This window comes from Vombatus ursinus, unplaced genomic scaffold, assembly GCF_900497805.2.
Source record: "Vombatus ursinus unplaced genomic scaffold, bare-nosed wombat genome assembly UNPS02005236.1, whole genome shotgun sequence".
NCBI classification, from domain to species: Eukaryota; Metazoa; Chordata; class Mammalia; order Diprotodontia; family Vombatidae; genus Vombatus; species Vombatus ursinus.
Window position 1 is genome coordinate 6,376,132 of NW_020945014.1, and position 17,075 is coordinate 6,393,206.

Genomic DNA, 17,075 nt, shown 5'->3' on the forward strand with positions numbered 1-17,075 from the left:
CCCTCCCCCATCCCGCTCCCAGTGGCCACCTGCAGCCCCGGGACTCCCCCGCCCTTCGCTTAGCTGCTTGGACGCGGGTAGGGAATCCGGCTAGGCTCATGAGCTCGCTCCAGCCCCGGAACTCCCAGAGGCACGCGGGACTCCCGCTTGGCCCCCGGAGCGCTCCGCGCGGACCTGCTCTGGCGCGGACTGAAGGGAGGGAAGTGAGGTGCACTTAGACTCGGTCTCTGGCCGCGCCCTCCTCTTCTGCCCTCCCGGGTCTCAGTCTCCGGTCTGGGGCTGGAGGGCAGCTGGACGAAAACTTGCCAGACTGCCTGGGGCCTTAAGCGAAAAATCAGGCTGGAGGAGGCTCCCGCAAGAAGGAGAAGAAAGCACCTTCTTCTCTCCTTTTCCCCATTCTAGAGTTTCGGAACCCCCACTCTACCATCTCACCCCCTGCACTTGTTTGTTTCATCCCATATCCCTCCTTTGCCTCTTTTCCCCGCCCCCTCCTTGCCTGGTACCTAGAGGGGACCCCTGAAGACCTGTCACTTCGTAAACTCCCCCCCCCCCCCTCGGTGGGAGGTGGAGGGGAGGGAGAGAAGGCGAAGGGGACTGGAAACTCCATTCGGGCTCTGCTCTCTATGGACCTGCAGGCGCTGCCTCCAGTTCCTTAAAGCTCGAGGAGGCCAGGAGGAGGAGGAAGAGAAAGCTGGAGGCGGGGAGGACGAGAGGGAAGGAGGGAGAAGAGGGATTGCTGCTGCTCTTGGATCAAGAAGAGGCAGTGGCGACAGTAGACTAGAGGACTTGGGTGTTGGGGTTTTTTGGGGGGGGAGTTTTTTTCCCTCCCCAGCGGTCACTAGGAGGGTTTGCCATTGATGGCACTGCGCAGTGGGACAGGTTGGTTTGGCCAGGTCTTGCGCAGAGTGTCCGGGCTCCCCGGCACCTGGTCCCGGCGCTCCAGCAGCCTGCTGTGCCTCTCTTCCTCGCAGGAGCCTGAGGCTCGGCCCCGCCAGCAGCAGCAGCAGCAGGAGCAGCAGCAGCAGCAGCCGCCGCCGCAGCAGCAGCCGCCACCACGGCGGCGGCGGCATCAGCAGTTACCGCAGCTCCAGCTCCAGCCCTATCCTCTCCACCTCCACCACCCGCGCCGTAGCAGCGGCGGCAGCAGCAGCAGCAGTAGCAGCGTCGGCGGAGGCTACCTCCCCTACCCCCCGCCCCTTGGGCAGCCGCCCCACTGCTGCTTACAACTTCCCAGTGGAGGAGGAGGAGGTGGAGGTGGTGGAGGAGGAGGTGGAGGAGGTGGAGGAGGAGGAGGAGGAGGTGGGGGAGGACGGAGAGGAGGAGGAGGCGGCGGCAGGAGAGCAGGAGGCGGTGGCTGCTGCGCGCTGCAGTCGGACCGCCGGGCGGCCGGGGGACATGCACCCCGTGCCGGCCCCTTGCTGGCGGCCATGAAGCGGCAGAACGTGCGGACCCTGTCCCTCATCATCTGCACCTTCACTTACCTCCTGGTGGGCGCCGCTGTCTTCGACGCCCTGGAGTCCGACCACGAGATGCGCGAAGAGGAGAAACTCAAAGCCGAGGAGATCCGGATTAAGGGAAAGTACAACATCACTAGCGAAGACTACCTCCAGCTGGAGCTGGTCATCATGCAGTCGGAGCCCCACCGCGCCGGGGTCCAGTGGAAATTCGCCGGATCCTTCTACTTCGCGATCACGGTGATCACCACGATAGGTAAGAGCCGGGTTGGGCTGGGCTGGGCTGGGCTGGACAGAGCTGGGCAGAGCTGACTTTAGCCTACGAACTAGCTTCCACCACTTTGACCCTCATTCCAGAGAAGAGGATCCTAAGAGTTCAAGGCGGGGAGAGGGGTAGTGGAAGAATGCAGAGAGCTACGAAGGTGATGCCTTCCGAGTGCAAAGGGTTAAAATGATATTAACGTACCCCTCACCCCTGTACCTCTACCCTTTCCCCCTAAAGCCCGAGTGGTCCGCTACTGGATCTATTTCTGTATGCTCTTTGAGAGCTCTTCTACTTCTTACCACTGCCCCTTCCTCATCTTTTTTTTGGGGTGGGGAGGGGTGGGGTGGGATGAGGGGCAGGGGTGGGCCTGAGGGTCTCTATGTAGCTGTGCTTTGAACTCCTGAAACGGAGAGTTGCTGGGGGATTGAGCCGAAGCTCACTTTTTCGAGAGAGAGTCAGAAGCTAAGAATAAACCTGTTTTAGACGTTCCCTCCCTTCCTGCTTCCCCCACTCCCAGCAGTGGGGTTAGGATGTCGGGATGTAGTCTATTCCATCGTGTTACTTACTACTGATGATTGGGTGCTTCTGGGTGAGAGTTTCAGGATCTTCCTTGGCTTTCCTGCTGGCGACAAGAAACTGGTGTCAAGGTGCCTTTTGGGTAGTGGGGAAGCGCTGGGACCTATCCCAGCTCTTAACAGGTGCCCGTGTTCCTCTCCCTCCACCCCTTGCCTTTCCTTTATTAATCCCTACCCTTGTCTCTCTTCTGTCTCTCGTTTCCCCCAGGAGTTATGGTAGCTGGAAGCAATAGGGAACTGGGGAGAGGTTAGAATTTCAGGGTCTTGTGTGCTCTTGGCCTGAAAAGCAGAGTGAAGGACCAAAGTCAGGTACAAGTTTTCCTGCGTTTATCTGAAAAGGACTCAATGAATAGCTGTTGTATTATGGTGGCTAAGTGCTGGGGTGACCCTCCCTCCCTTTCCCCCAGTCTGTGTAATTCTGGTTGGCAGAGTTGAGGATGAGAACAATTTCTTAGGGGGAAACAGAATGGCCTCTAACTGTAAAAGTAATAGGTCATTCCATAAACCGTCTGGGAGACAATGGGGGCGTTTGTCTCTATGCCATGCAGAAGCCTTGGAGGTCCGGGCTGCCTATACATCCTTTCTGACTAAATGTAGCTGCGTGACAAAAGTCAAGACCAGTGATTCTGGTGCTTCTTTTGACCTTACTGTAAACGGGATGCTCTCATGGAGAAGGCTAGTGTTTCTTTCTGAGAGCGCACTCTATCACTACAAGCTTGAGGATCTGTGGAGATGTGAGAAGGTCATTTTTATCCCAGTAGACAGCGGAGAGTGCACTGTATTGGAAAGGACAGGAGACTGCTTCCCTGTTGTTAATAGAGACAGACAATATCTTTCTACCATTCAGAACTTGTTACCACACATCCACACTTACCACCTGAAGATAGTGCTGGTTTGCAATCCAATGGGGAACATCTTTTGACCTGTGGGGGGAAAAAAGAGAAAGGTGTTTTCTCATAGGCAAAGTTCTAAACTGTGCTGGGGGCCACTAAAGTCATTTTTACTCTTCTTGAATTTCTGAGGAAAAGAGCTCTTGCTTCTTATGCTCCTACTTCCATCTCCTTCCTTCCCACTGTTATTCGTTCTTCCTCCCCTTTCATTCCTCCTCTCCTTCCTTATTTCACCCTTTTCTTTTTCCCCTTTCTCTCTCACCCTACTACTCCTGCTGCTTCTTTCTCTACAGCCTGATTATTGCTTTCATTTTTCTCTTTGGGATTTTTCCTTGTCTGGAGAGATGTGCATGAATAAAACCAGAATTTCTCAATGTGCCATATGGGATGAGAAGCACACAATGACTTTTATTTCCCATGAGGTTGAATGAGAGTTGGGGAGAATTCACTTTGTAAGAACTTTTAAAATTCAGTGGTTCAATTTTAACTGTTTTAAAAGAGAAAGTCTAAGTTTGTAGCATATAAATTACCTTCAATCTAGTCTAATGGGCTCTTTTTTCCACTGACTAAATACATGGAGTGATGTCCAAACTGTATTTTTAGTTACAGAGAAGAGTCAGTCATCACTGCATTTAGTACCTTCAAACTTCATTAGGCCTATAGAGGGAAAGCCCTAGGGCAAGCAACCTGGAGTGAACATAAATATTTATTTGCATTTGGGGAGTGCCTCTAAAATTGAATTGTGTGGGGGTTAGGGATGGTGCAGAAAGAGATGGTATGAGAAGGGTTTTATTTTAGACAACTGGAAATATTATAAATTTGTTGGTAAAAAATGAAGGATTTGAATGATAATGGGTTTGTACAAGATTGAGAAAAGGGATTTCCCCCCAACTGGAAAATGAAATTGTCTGTCCTTTAATGTCTCGATATTGTTGATGTAAAATTTTTTATTGCTGCATATTTCCTTTCAAGGTAGAGATTAGTTACTATCCATCAGACAGGACTCAAGCCTCTAAAGGGTTAACCCTCTTTAGGATGAGAATGTGATTGAAACTATAGCAATGGAGTAGCCAGAAGCAGAAGAAGTTTTAAGGAGCCCACCGTGAGGACTTACTTCTGTGTCCAGGAGTCCCCTCTTCATACCCTTCTCTTTCCTGGGTTTCCTTCTTCCCTAATAAGTCTGTAAGTCAAAATTGTAGGAGGGAAGAGGAGTGGCCTTTCTGACCTCCTGGGTTCATGTGGATTCCTATAATTCTCCTGACCCCTCAGGTGAGAAACAGGAGCCTTGGCTCTTAGAGACAGACTTATTCTTTATTTTTATTCTTTCTGAGCCTAAATTTTCCACCTCTTTTTGCTTGATGTTAGTTTTTTCCTTAAAGACCTAGCAAAGGCTTATGATATTAAGGAGAGAAGAGATCATTTACAGATACTTGGCATAACTAGGTCTAACCTGCCTCAATTTACTTCATGATGTTATTCTTGAAGATCAGATGCATGCATTGTTTTAAGAAAAAATATGGATTTTTTTTGTTTGATGCACATACCATTTCTTCTCAAATATACCTTTCCTCCTGGAAATTTTGAATTTTAATTTGGGGGGGGTACTTTAGTTCTAGTATAAAGGGAATTCAATTTGGAGCAGAAGACCTGGGTTCAAGTCCCAAGTCTGACTTGGCTATTTACTACTTGTATAGCCTTGCTCACACATCACTTATCTCAGTCTCACTTTGCTCATTTGCAAAATCAGAGGTTGGACTACATAGCAAAAACTCTCTCCTAGGTTTAATTTCTATGAAATTTATTTCTTTTTGAGGAAAGAAGGAAATTCAAGAAAATTAGAATAGAAAGGGTAAGTAGAAGTTGGCATGCCTTTTTTTTTTTCTAAGAGAGTTTAGCATAAATGGTCAAATTTACAGGAAACAAAACACTGTCCCATTTTGGTTCTGTTTGTTTTCTTCTTTTTTAATATAAATGCTAATTAAGGTAGTCCCAAGCCTTGAACAAAACCACCCCAAAGCTGTGTCCTCTAAGGGGTTGTTTTGTATTGAGCAATGATATTAACCAGCCAGGTTAATCTTTCCCTGTGTTCTTGTTTTTAATCTAACCTCCAGACATTTCCCATGCTTGCTACATTTTCCCTCCAAAGTCTCAGAAGGAGGATTCCAAAAGCATATTGCATTTTCCATCTGTTAATGAAGAGGTCCTTCCTCAATGCAATTATTAGATAGCTTTGTAATGTGACTTTAAAAAAATATTACTGCCATTTCGTCTTGGATTACTGGCTGTATTTCCATAAAACAGGTTGTTGTTGCTTTTGGAATATCACATCAATCCCGACCTAGATCTCAGAAGAGTTGTACTAATGAGAGGTGCTCCAATGTAGTAGAAAAATTGAAAGGTAGGGAGTCAGGGGCAGAATCAGGAAAGAACCCAGATCTTCTAAGCTAGTTTTATGACTTTGAGCAAGAAACTTTACCCAACTGGGTCAACAGTTTCCTTTGGACTAGGTGGCTTCTGAGGTCCTAGAGTTCCTTCTATCCTTAACATTCTACCTTCCAATACTATATCCCAAGGTCCTTTAACATTGTATGTTCCAACATTTTATATTCTAAAGTCACTTCCAGCTCCAACATTCTATGATCTAGGTTTTAACATTCTTTATTCTAAGGTCCCCTCAAACATTCTGTGTTCTAACATTTTGTCTTTTAAGGTTCCTTCCAGGTAGATCTTTGCATGTTCTATGTTCTAGCATTCAAGATTCTCTGGCCCCTTCCAGTTTTAACACCTCATGAATATAGTTATGACTACAATGATAATAACAAAAGACCAAACACACAACCCAAAGTGCCCATTAAGGTTTTATATTATAGCCATTTTTGTGAGGAGAAAATGTTTTAGTTTTAAACTTTTAAGGCTTCAGAAATCTTGGATGTTTCTATTTTAAGCTATGCAATCTTTAATATACGGTTGTTGTATTTTCCTGGCTCGAACTACAGTATGGAATTAAGAACAAACAAACAAACAAACAAACAAACATATGCACCTATTCTTATGCAAGTTAGGTTCATTGCTTTGGGGTCTTATTTTTATATTTAAACTCTTTGAATGTGCATGTCTGACTTTGGGAGCAAGCACTCGCTTGTGGTGCTGTAAGGGACAGCTCCCAGTAGCAAACTCCTGCAGTCTATGCCTTGGGCCAAATTTTTATTCCACAGTAGGAGGCATGGTAGGCTCTCACTGTATTTATGATTTGAGAACAAAAGATTTTTTTTGAACAAGCATTTGTGCCATTTATTATTCTTAGAACTTAAATTCTAGGGAGTTGTTGGTATTACTAACATTCTTCATATTTTTGAGATGAGATGATTTCCTCCATCCATCTTTCTTTTTGTTTGGGATTGGAAATGAGTGACTGATTTCCTTCTCTTCCTCCTTTCCCTTCCTACTTGTCTCTTCCTAAGTCAGTGAATTATAGTAATTGAAGAAATTAGATTGCTGTAAAAGGAGTGGGAGACGCGGATTCTTAAAACTCTCTACCAAAGGGAAAGGAAACTTTCCTATAGAGAAGAGACCACAGAATGCTCTAGCTGGAAGAAATTTTAAAGACCACATAATCCAATCCCCTCCCCCTAAATCACACTCTCAGATCTGGAAAGGGTCTCAGAAAGTATCTAGTTGAAACCATGCTTAGAAATCTCTGCCACAACTTCTGACAAGTCATCTGGCCATGAGATGTGTTCTCTACTGCTGAGGTCACTCATAATATTTTGGGGGCAGCTTTAATTTTGAGGAAGTTTTTACTTGTGGGGGTACCAATTTTCCTGTTTACAACTTATACTCATTGCTCCTACTTCTGCCCTTGGGACCAAGTAGAAGTCTAATTCCTTTCCCCTGTGAAAACCTTTCAGACACTTGAAGACATCCATCATATCTCCTCTATGTGTTTCTTTCTCCAGGCTTAGCATCCCCCTTTCTTTCATCCAGTGCTCATATGGCATAGTCTCTAGTCCTCTCACTTTCCTGGTCATGCTCTTCTGGTACCACTCCACTTTGTCATTTGGTAGGTGAGGCTGGTAAAGCCAAAGATATGAGCATAAGTGATTTAGTGGCAAAGCCTAAATTTGAACTATGGTCCACGACTTCCCAGTGACTTTTTTTCCATTTTGCCATGATTCCTTCAATATCCCCTTCGTTCTACTGATTACCATGTATTTTCCATAGCAACCAGTACCTCTGTTTGACCTGGCTAATCCTGGAACTAAGGGGGAAAATTCCCTTCTAGAAACATATTAAGGCTCCCCCCTTAAAGCAATAGCACCCACTTTTTTCCTTTTTTTTTTGGTGAGGCAATTGGGGTTAAGTGACTTGCCCAGGGTCACAGAGCTAGTGGGTGTTATATGTCTGAGGATGGATTTGAACTCAGGTCCTCCTGACTCTAGGGCCGGTGCTCTAGCCACTGTGCCATCTAGCTGCCCCAGCACCCACCTTTTCAAAGAAACAACTACTTCCCAAAAACGTGTCCTTTTATCTTTTTTTTTCTCACCAATTGGAGACTTTAGGAGGATTTTTAAAAATTTTAACTAATTTATTTTGAATTATCAACAATTACTTCCATAAGCTTTTTTTTGTGAGGCAGTTGGGGTTAAGTGACTTGCCCAGGATCACACAGCTAGTAAGTGTTATATGTCTGAGGCTGGATTTGAACTCAGGTCCTCCTGACTCCAGGGCTCTATCCACTGTGCCACCTAGCTGCACCCCCATAAGTTTTGAGTTTTAAATTTGAGTCTTAAATTTTTCTCCCCTTCCCTCCCCACCTCCCTTCCCAAGGCGGTGCCCAATTTGGTATAGGCTATACATTTATATTCCTATTAAACATATTTTCTCATTAGTGATGCTGTAAGTAAGAATTAGAACCAATAGGAAGAACTACCAGAAAGAGGAAACAAAACACAACAGAAGAAAAAAAAATAGCAAATAATATGCTTTGATCTACATTCAAATTCCATGGTTCTTTTTCTGGATGTGGATAGCATTTTAGGAGGAATTTTTAATGAGGGTCACTAGATTTAGAAAACTGAACTTCAAATTCCTAGATCTGCTGCTTACTGTCTCTGTGACCTTATGCAAATCACTTCCCTTCTTTGGGACTCAGTTTCCATTTCTGTAACATGAAGGTGTTGGATTGGGTGACCTCTAAGGTCCTTTACCTTCTACAATTCTGAATCCACAACTTTCATTTTTTTCTAGTTGCTTTCAATGGAATGATCTCTGATGGAGTTTAATTCATAAAGCTCTATTAGGTTTTAGGAGTTTGATTGCAGAAGCCCCATCCCCTGATGCTGAAAAGATGAATTGAGGCAAAGGGTGTTGAGTAAATACAGAGACAGGTAGGCAGAGAAACACTTAATACTAGTAACCCAGTCTTTGCATCTTTACCTGTTGCTATCATTGCTCAGGTGGGTATCTTTTTCCAGAGCCACCAATAACTTTCTGGAATATTTCATCTCTTTTTATTTCCTTTGTTGGCTTTTTGAAATCATTACTTAGACTCAATAAGTCTAGTAATAAAACTTGTAAGTGCTTAGCACACTGTCTGGAACATAGTAGGTGCTTAATAAATGCTTATTTCCTTTCTTTCTTGTGGAAGGAACAGCAAACTGGAAGTCTGCAGACCTGGGTTCTATTTCTCTACTCTCACTAACTCAATGTGTGACTTTGAGCAATAATGATGATGATAATGATGAAAAAACAATTGATTCACATTGAAGTAGTGGCTTACCTCATAATATCCTTGATCGGATGGTTAGTAGTAATAATAATAGTTAGCATTTATATGGCACTTCACAATTTGGAACACACTTTCAGTAGTTACTCATTTGATCTTGACAATAATTCTGGGAAGTAGATGCCGTCCTTATCCCTCTCCCCCCATTGAACAGGCAAGGAAGTTGAGGACTTGTCTCACGGGTAATATGAACAAGCAGAGTTCAATAACAGATTTTCTAACTCCAGATCCGACCCTCTTTCCAGCAACCACTGCTAATAGTATATGTCCACGTCAGAGCTCACTCAGAGGTCTTCTGACCTGAAGTCCTGGGTTCAATTCATTTCTGTTTCCTCCTCTGCAAAATGAGTGGGTTTGATGAGATGATCTCAAAGACCATTTCAGTTCTAAAATCTTACAATCTGATCCAATCTACCCTGTAAAACTGTAGTACTCTCAACCTTCACCTTCAATGTTAGGCAAACTAACCTAGTGTTTGTAGCACCTTAAAAGTATATCTTTATAGAATGAGCCAGGTTGGGTGAAGGAAGTAACTGTCTTAATTTTATTTATTTATTTACTTTGAAGCAGTCATTGACACTGTAAAAGTGTGCTCTCAGCATGGGTATTGTTGTTGTTCAATCGTTTCCAACTCCTTGTGACCCCATTTGGGGTTTTCTTGGTAAAGATACTGGAGTGGTTTGCCATTTCCTTCTCCAAATGTGGAAACTGAGGCAAACAGGGTTAAATGATTGCTCAGGGTCACACAGCTAGTAAGTGTCTGAAGTTGGATTTGAACTCAGGCCTATCCTGACCCCAGGCCTGGCACTCTATCCACTGTGCCACCTATCTGCTCCTTACTAAGGGTATGTCTCCTTATCCTTTGGTCTTTTAAAGTTGATAGTAAGACTTGATTTAACACCCTAGTACTCTAGGAAACACTGAATATTTATGGAGCCTTATGTAGGACTGAGGTGCACTTGTTATTTCTGATTGTAAGCAACAGAAGCAAGGAGAGTGCAGTTAATCATGACAAAAGAAGATCCTGAAAAGGTGGGCTTTAAGGCACGTGCTGAGATTAGATGGAACCCAGGAGTCAGAAACATGATCCCATCTTTGGCCACAATCTCTGAGACTCCAGAGTCAAATGAAGGATCCCAGATTTAGCTCTGGAAGGACTTGAGAGCTCACGTAATACAACCTCTCATTTTATAGATAATAGCTAGCATGTCTATATTGCTCTAAGGTTTATAGAGCACTTTCCAGAGGCACCTAGGTGGCGCAGTGGATAAAGCACTGGCCCTGAAGTCAGGAGGACCTGAGTTCAAATCCGACCCCAGACCAAATGCTTGACACTTACTAGCTGTGTGACCCTGGGCAAGTCATTTAACCTCAATTGCCTTAAAAAAGGAAAAAAAAATAAAGCACTTTACATACATCATTTCTTTTGTGCCTCACAACAACTTTGTAAGGGAGGTGCTATTATTATCCCCATTTAACAGATATGGAAATTGAGGCTGAGGGAATTTAAGTGATCCAGGTCACATAGCTAGTAAGTCTGAAGTATGATTTGAACTGAGATATCCCTGACTCTAGGCCCAGGGCTGTAACCACTGTGATGCTTAGCTGCCTCTGTGCACTATATCACAAGTTGCAGATGTGTAGAATGTTGGAGTAGGAAGGGATCTTAAAACATAGGATTGTAAAGGCAGAAAGGATCTTAGTTTCCTTCTTTTTAAAATGATTGGGCTGGACCAGCTACTATTTTTTGCCCAGAATGGGGAAATGACTTGCCCATGGTCACATGAGTAGTAAGCCTCAGAGCTGGGCTTCAAATCCAGATCATTTGCTTATAGATCCAGCCCTCTTTTCCTCCAGAGAATACTCCTAAAGAATGTTGAAATTGAAAGGAACCTTAGAGATCATCCAGGCTAATGTCTCCATTTTATAGCTGAAGAGACCTGGACCCAGAGAAGTGGAACAACTCACATAAAGCCCTTCAGTTGGAAAATGGCACAAGCCGAAAACCTGGGTTCATGCCTCAGCTCCATGTCCCAAGTTATTAATGTGTGATTTCTGCCAATGATGCCCCCATGAGCTAAGGATAAGAATAAAGATGTCTTGTAGATGGAAAGGGGCAGAATGAATGGAGCTCAACACCTGCTCCTGTGATGCTGTAATGAGAGTTCACATCAATATAGTCCCTTACAGATTGCTAAGCAGTTCCATCCTTGTGCCTCTATGGCTCAGGCAGTGGAGGTAGAATTAACCACATTTTATATTTGAGAAAATTGAGGCACATTGAAGCAAACTTTTCACTATATTCAGGCAGCCTCCCTAAGTTGTTTTGTCCTGAGAGATGATGGAATGTTTGATGGGAAATTTTATTGTAAATGAAAAGCCACAGGTTTGGAATTCTTACCTTCATCCTCATCCCCCTCTCTGGATTGTCGAGTCAGCTGTGGAAGATATTACTGACAGATTACCTTTTTTTTTTTTAGCCCTACCTTGAAATGAGTCAAGATAAGTTAGTCTCATGTCTCCTAAGCAGATTTCAGGGTCAAATACAAAATGGTCATATATGATGGGACAGCTAGGTGGCACGGTGGATAGAGTGCCAGAAGAGGAGTCAAAAAGACTCACCTTCCTGAGTTCAGATCTGGCCTCAGACACTTACTAGCTGTGTGACCCTGGGCAAGTCACTCAACCCTGTTTGCCTTAGTTTCCTCATTTCTAAAATGAATTGGAGAAGGAAGTGGCAAACCATTCCAGTATCTCTGCCAAGAAAGCCCCAAATGGTATCAGGAAGAGTCAGACATGACTGAAACGACTGAACAGCAACAACAATGGCTATATTTGGCATATTGGGGAAAGCACTGGAATGGGAACCAGAAGGCCTGGGTTTGAGTCTCTGTTCTGCTATTCACTAGCTACATGACTTTGGAAAAGTTGTATTAGCCTAGTCTCCTCTATAAGATGGGGATAACAATATCTGTATTCTCTCCCTCATAAGGTCATAAGGCCATCACCCAAAAACCTTTAAAGTATTGCCTTCCATGTCATCCTAATGGGTCTGAATATTGGCTACCCTGGGTAGCAGATCTGGGAAAGCAGTATGGCTATTGTTTATTTTTTTTCTTGGGAAAGTGTGGCCTTTATTCAGGGGGAATTAGTATAGTAAATATAAGTCGTTTTTATTTTTTAAAGACCAATAAGCTATGATCTGATTTCAGCTACTTAAGGTGTTCACAGAGAACCAGCTTGAGATATTCTCCATTCTAAAGAAATCCAGATTTTAATAGGGGGCTCTTGAAGACATTAATGGCCTCAAGACCAGCACCAATGGTAGAGTTACCATGTGTGTAACTTACATAAGGATGTGAGTGGAAGTTAAAATTCTGGGTGAGGAGGCCTGGTCCCTAAGAAGCCCAACTTCACATGGGAGAAATGATGTCAGAATCTTAGCCTCCAAATGACCTTGCAAGTGACTGTCTCTGTGACGTTTCATTGTCTATGCCTATTCTACTGTGACCTAGAGTTAGTTTAATAACTCTAGAATCCTAGAATTTCAGGGCTGGGGTGGGGGGACTTAGAGGAAGCTGTTGTGTGGGGGAAAGATGATTGGATCCTAGGTCAGTAGATGTGACTCTTAGAATAGTCAGCTGGTCTCCTTTACAAATCTCAGATCTCTCCCCATTCTGGTCCATGCTCCACCCAACTGACAAACTGATCATCTTAAAGCAGAGGTCTGACCATGTCACCCTCATCCTCTAGTCAATAAACTCCAGGGGCTCCCTATTATTTCCAGGATCAAATATAAAATCTTTTTGGCTTTTAATTCCATTCATCATCTAGACCCTTCTTATCTTTTCAGTCTTCTTACCTCAACCCCTTCCCCCCATACCCGATATACTCGAAGATCAAATGATACCAGTCTCCTTTTTGTTTTTGTTGTGGGGGCAGCTAGGTGATGCAGTAGACAGAGTGCTGGGCCTGGAGTCAGGAAGACCTGGCTTCCAATCCAGCCTCAGATACTTACTGGCTGTGTGACTCTGGGCAAGTCACTTAACCCTGTTTGCCTCAATTTCCTCATCTGTAAAACGAGCTAGAGAAGGAAATGACAAACCATTCCACTGTTTTTGCCAAGAAAACTCCTAATGGGGTCACAAAGAGGGATATGACTGAACAACAACAATTTTTTGACTTTTAAATGCCATTTACCACCTAGACCCTTCCTATCTTTTCAGTCTTCTTACTTTCGACCCCTGCCTAGTCCCAATATACTCTGAGGTCAAGTGACAACTGGTTTCCTTGCTACTCCTTGGATAGAATACTCCGTCTTCGAAATCCTGGCATCTTCACTCATTGTCTCCCATGCCTGGAACTCTTTCTCTCCTTATCTTGCCTCTTGGGTTTCCTTCAATTCTCAGCTAAAGTCCCATTTTCTGCAAGAAGTCTTCCCTGGTCCTCCTTTATCTTAGAGCCTCTGAGAATACCCCCAACTTATCCTATATGTATCTTCTTTGTACATAGTCACTTGTATGTTGTCTTCCTGTTAGATTCTGAAGTCCTTGAGAGCAGGAACTGGGTTTGTTTGGTTTTGTTTTTGTATTTCTTTGTATCTCTGGTGCTTAGCACAGTGCCTGGCACATAGTAGTGTTTAATAAATGCTAGTAGATGGACTGGTTTTTGGTCCTGCTTCTGTTGATAACTACCTGTATGACCTTGGACAAAGTCTATCCTTTTTTTTTTTTTGGAGGTAATCAGGGTTAAATGACTTGCCCAGGGTCACATAGCTAGTAAATATCTGAGGCTGGATTGGAACTCAGGTCTTGCTAACTCCAAGGCCTGTGCTCTCTCCACTGTGCCACTGTGTTAGCTGCTCCAAAGTCTATCTTATATGAAATGAATTATGATAATAAGATAGGTTATAAGATAGCTTATCATCATCATTACCACCACCATCATCATCATCAGGTCTGTAAGACAGGGATCCAGTGATATGAAAAGTGATGCAGAAGAAAAAGTACTGAAGTTAGAGTTACAGGACCTAAGTTCAAAAATTAGCTCTGCTACATCCTACTGTGTGATCTTGGACAAGTTACTTAAGCTCTCTTGGTCTTAATTACTTCATCCATAAAAGGAGGGAGGGAATGAACTGATTAGTAATATCACTCTCAGCTCTAGCTTCCTAATCCTATGATCCTATGAAGTGCTTTGTAATCTGTAAGTTTCTGTACCAAGTGGAAGCTTGAAACTCAGGTGCATGTGTGTGTGTGCATGTGCGCATGTGCACACGCGTGTGTGAGAGAGAAAGAAACAGAGAGAGACAGAGACAGAGAGGGACAGAGACATAGAGACAGAGATTGAGAATCAGTCTCTGTTTGAACATTTCCACTGATGGGGAATTCTTTACCTTAGAAGGTAGATGATAGGCTAAAGTCTCCTTCTCTATGACTTATCCTCATTGGTCCAAGTTCTGCCCTGTGAAGCCACAAAATCTGTGTAAAGCACAAACTCTTTACAATCAAGGGACTTCATATATTGCATCTCTCCATTATGTCTAGAATCAAGGGTGGGGAACCTGCAGCCTCAAAGTCATGTGAGGCCTTCTAGGTCCTTGGGTGCAGCCTTTTGACTGAGTCCAAGTTTTACTGAACAAATCCTTTTATTAAGGGGATTTGTTCTGTGAAGTTTGGATTCAATCAAAGGGCTGCATTTGAGGACCTAGAGGGCCACATGTGACCTCGAGGCTGCAGGTTCCCCACCCCTGGTAGATCTTTCTCTTCTCAAATTTCCCACACCACTTTGCCTGTACTTATCTCTCGTGTCCATCTCACTTTATCTGGTATCACCTTAGTATCTAAGATTAAGAGCTGGAAGGAAGCTTCTTCCATTCCAACCCTATCATCTTGAAAACTAGGAAACTGAGGTCCAGGGAAGTTATGTGACTTGCTAAAGGGCATACAGGTAGTAAGGGTCAGAGGTGAGATTTTAACCCAGGTACCCTGTCTCCAGAATTACTGCTCTTTCCATTATGAAACACTCAAAGTGACTTGACCAAAGTTTACAAAATTAGTAAAAGCTAAGTTGGGATTTGAACTCAGATCCTTTCTGGCTTTAAATCCAGGACTTTTTAAAAATTATATTACATTATTTCCCCTATTTTCAAGTACCTCTTTCTCCTGTTAGAGAGTAAGCTTCTTGGAAGCAGGGCTTTGGAAATATTTATATTTGCATTTCCATTGCCTAGCAGTGCTTTCATTTGGTAGGTGCTTAAAAAAATTGAGATAGTTCCTTGAAATAGTAAGGACTTAACACACATATTAGCTATCTATCTATCTATCTATCTATCTATCTATCTATCTATCTATCTATCTATCTATCTATCTATTTAAATGAATTCAATGATATACTTTTAAATATCGAAGACAATAATCATGTCGCCCACTAAATTTTCTCTAATAATTCTCCAGTCTTTTCCAAGAGTGAAGGGAATGAGCATTTATAGAGCATTTATATACTACATGCCAGGCACTACACTCTTTCACAAATATTATCTCATATGATATTCACAATAATTGTGCAAGGTCAATGCTGTTATTCTTCCCATTTAACAGTCAAGAAAACTGAGGTAAGTAGAAGTTAAGTGGCTTGCTCAGGGCCACACAGCTAATAAGTATTTCAGGCTGGTTTTGAACTCATTCCTGACTCCAGGCACAGTGCTCTATCTACTGTGTCACCTAGCTGCCTCTAAGTTGTGGAGGTAAGAGTTTAAAATTGGCTTCCACCACTTACAACCAGGGTGACCCTAGCCAAGTCACTTTGACTCTCTAGTTCTCAGTTTATTCATTTATAAAATGGGGAGCTGGACTGCATGATCTGCAAGGCTTTTTGTATCTGGGAATCTACAAAAACTAGAATGTTATGATGTCTAGCTACCTATCTATAGTGGTGGTGGTGGTTATTCAAGGTTGACACTAGTCATTTGGTCAGGTGTAACGTATTTTGCTGGACCTTCCTTGAACCCACTATGGACCTTCCTTGAAATTAAGGATGATAACCCAGGATCTTTAAAATTATGATTAATTTTCTTTTTTCTAATTATTCTGAACTTAACAAACATCAGCAAACACAAACGTTTCCACATACAAAGAAGAATAGAAAGAAGAGGATTGTGTATGAAACTGTGAATCTCTCTTACAGTTATCTCTTCCACATCACAGGGGTTAGGACCATGGTGCTCCCATGATCTGGAAAAATCCACATAAGATATTGTGCCTCTCCCTAGATATCAGAGAAGTCTGAATTTTTTTCTTTTTGTTTTATGGGCTGTTTACAATCCTTATTGTAAAATTTGGGTTAAGTATTTGGTTATAGGCTCTGTGTCATCTGCTGGCTGTCACCTGTCATTTGTAGCTTCTGCAAAACTCCCTCAAAATTCACATTTAATTTCTTAAGTTGGTCCGCAATATATCTAAACCTAGATAGGGAAAGTCAAGATGTGGGAGATATAACTGTACATACAACTTGCTTTATGTTAAATTTAATCCAATAGTTTGCACACTATTCTGCTGGTCTATGCCTCTCCTGAACTTTCTTCACCTCTCTTTTGCATACTTGGAAATGTTTTGAGTTTGCTCCTTTCTTTAGTTCTTTATTTTTGCCATCCATCACTTTTACTAACCCCCTCTGACCCTACTTGCCAAACAAAAAGTCCTCTCTTGTAATAAGTCCAGTCAAGCAAAGCAGATCCACACATTGGTCATGCCTAAAAGTGTCTGCCTCATTTGGCACCCCCAGTCCTCTGCCAAAAGGCTTTTAAGGCTTTTAAGGTGATGAATTTTGGCTTACCATTACCTCTAAACAAAAATTCTTAAAGGAAGGTGAGTTAATGACCAGCCTGGGGAAGTGGAGAATTTCTCACTACCAGGGCTCATAGGTATAATTCTTAATACCCAAGGCTACTTATCTTTTTTGTCAAACCCAGGTGGATGTTTCTGTCTCATGCTGCAATAAGCTGCTTAATGATAACCTGGCTATTGGACCTTTATCACCTCTACAGAGGTGCTTAGTTAAAACACACACACACACACACACACACACACACACACACACACACACACA

The 17,075-nt window shown here is 43.1% G+C and overlaps 1 protein-coding gene across 1 annotated transcript in view; it reads left to right on the plus strand.

Annotated features, from left to right (window-relative positions):
- Window positions 1–857: 857 nt before the first annotated feature.
- Window positions 858–17,075, plus strand: part of KCNK9 (potassium two pore domain channel subfamily K member 9) — a 188,832-nt gene continuing 172,614 nt past the window's right edge. Inside the window, exon 1 of the mRNA XM_027845312.1 lies at window positions 858–1,710. Within this exon, the coding sequence (XP_027701113.1) occupies window positions 858–1,710 (853 nt within the window). The remainder of the gene's footprint in view (window positions 1,711–17,075) is intronic.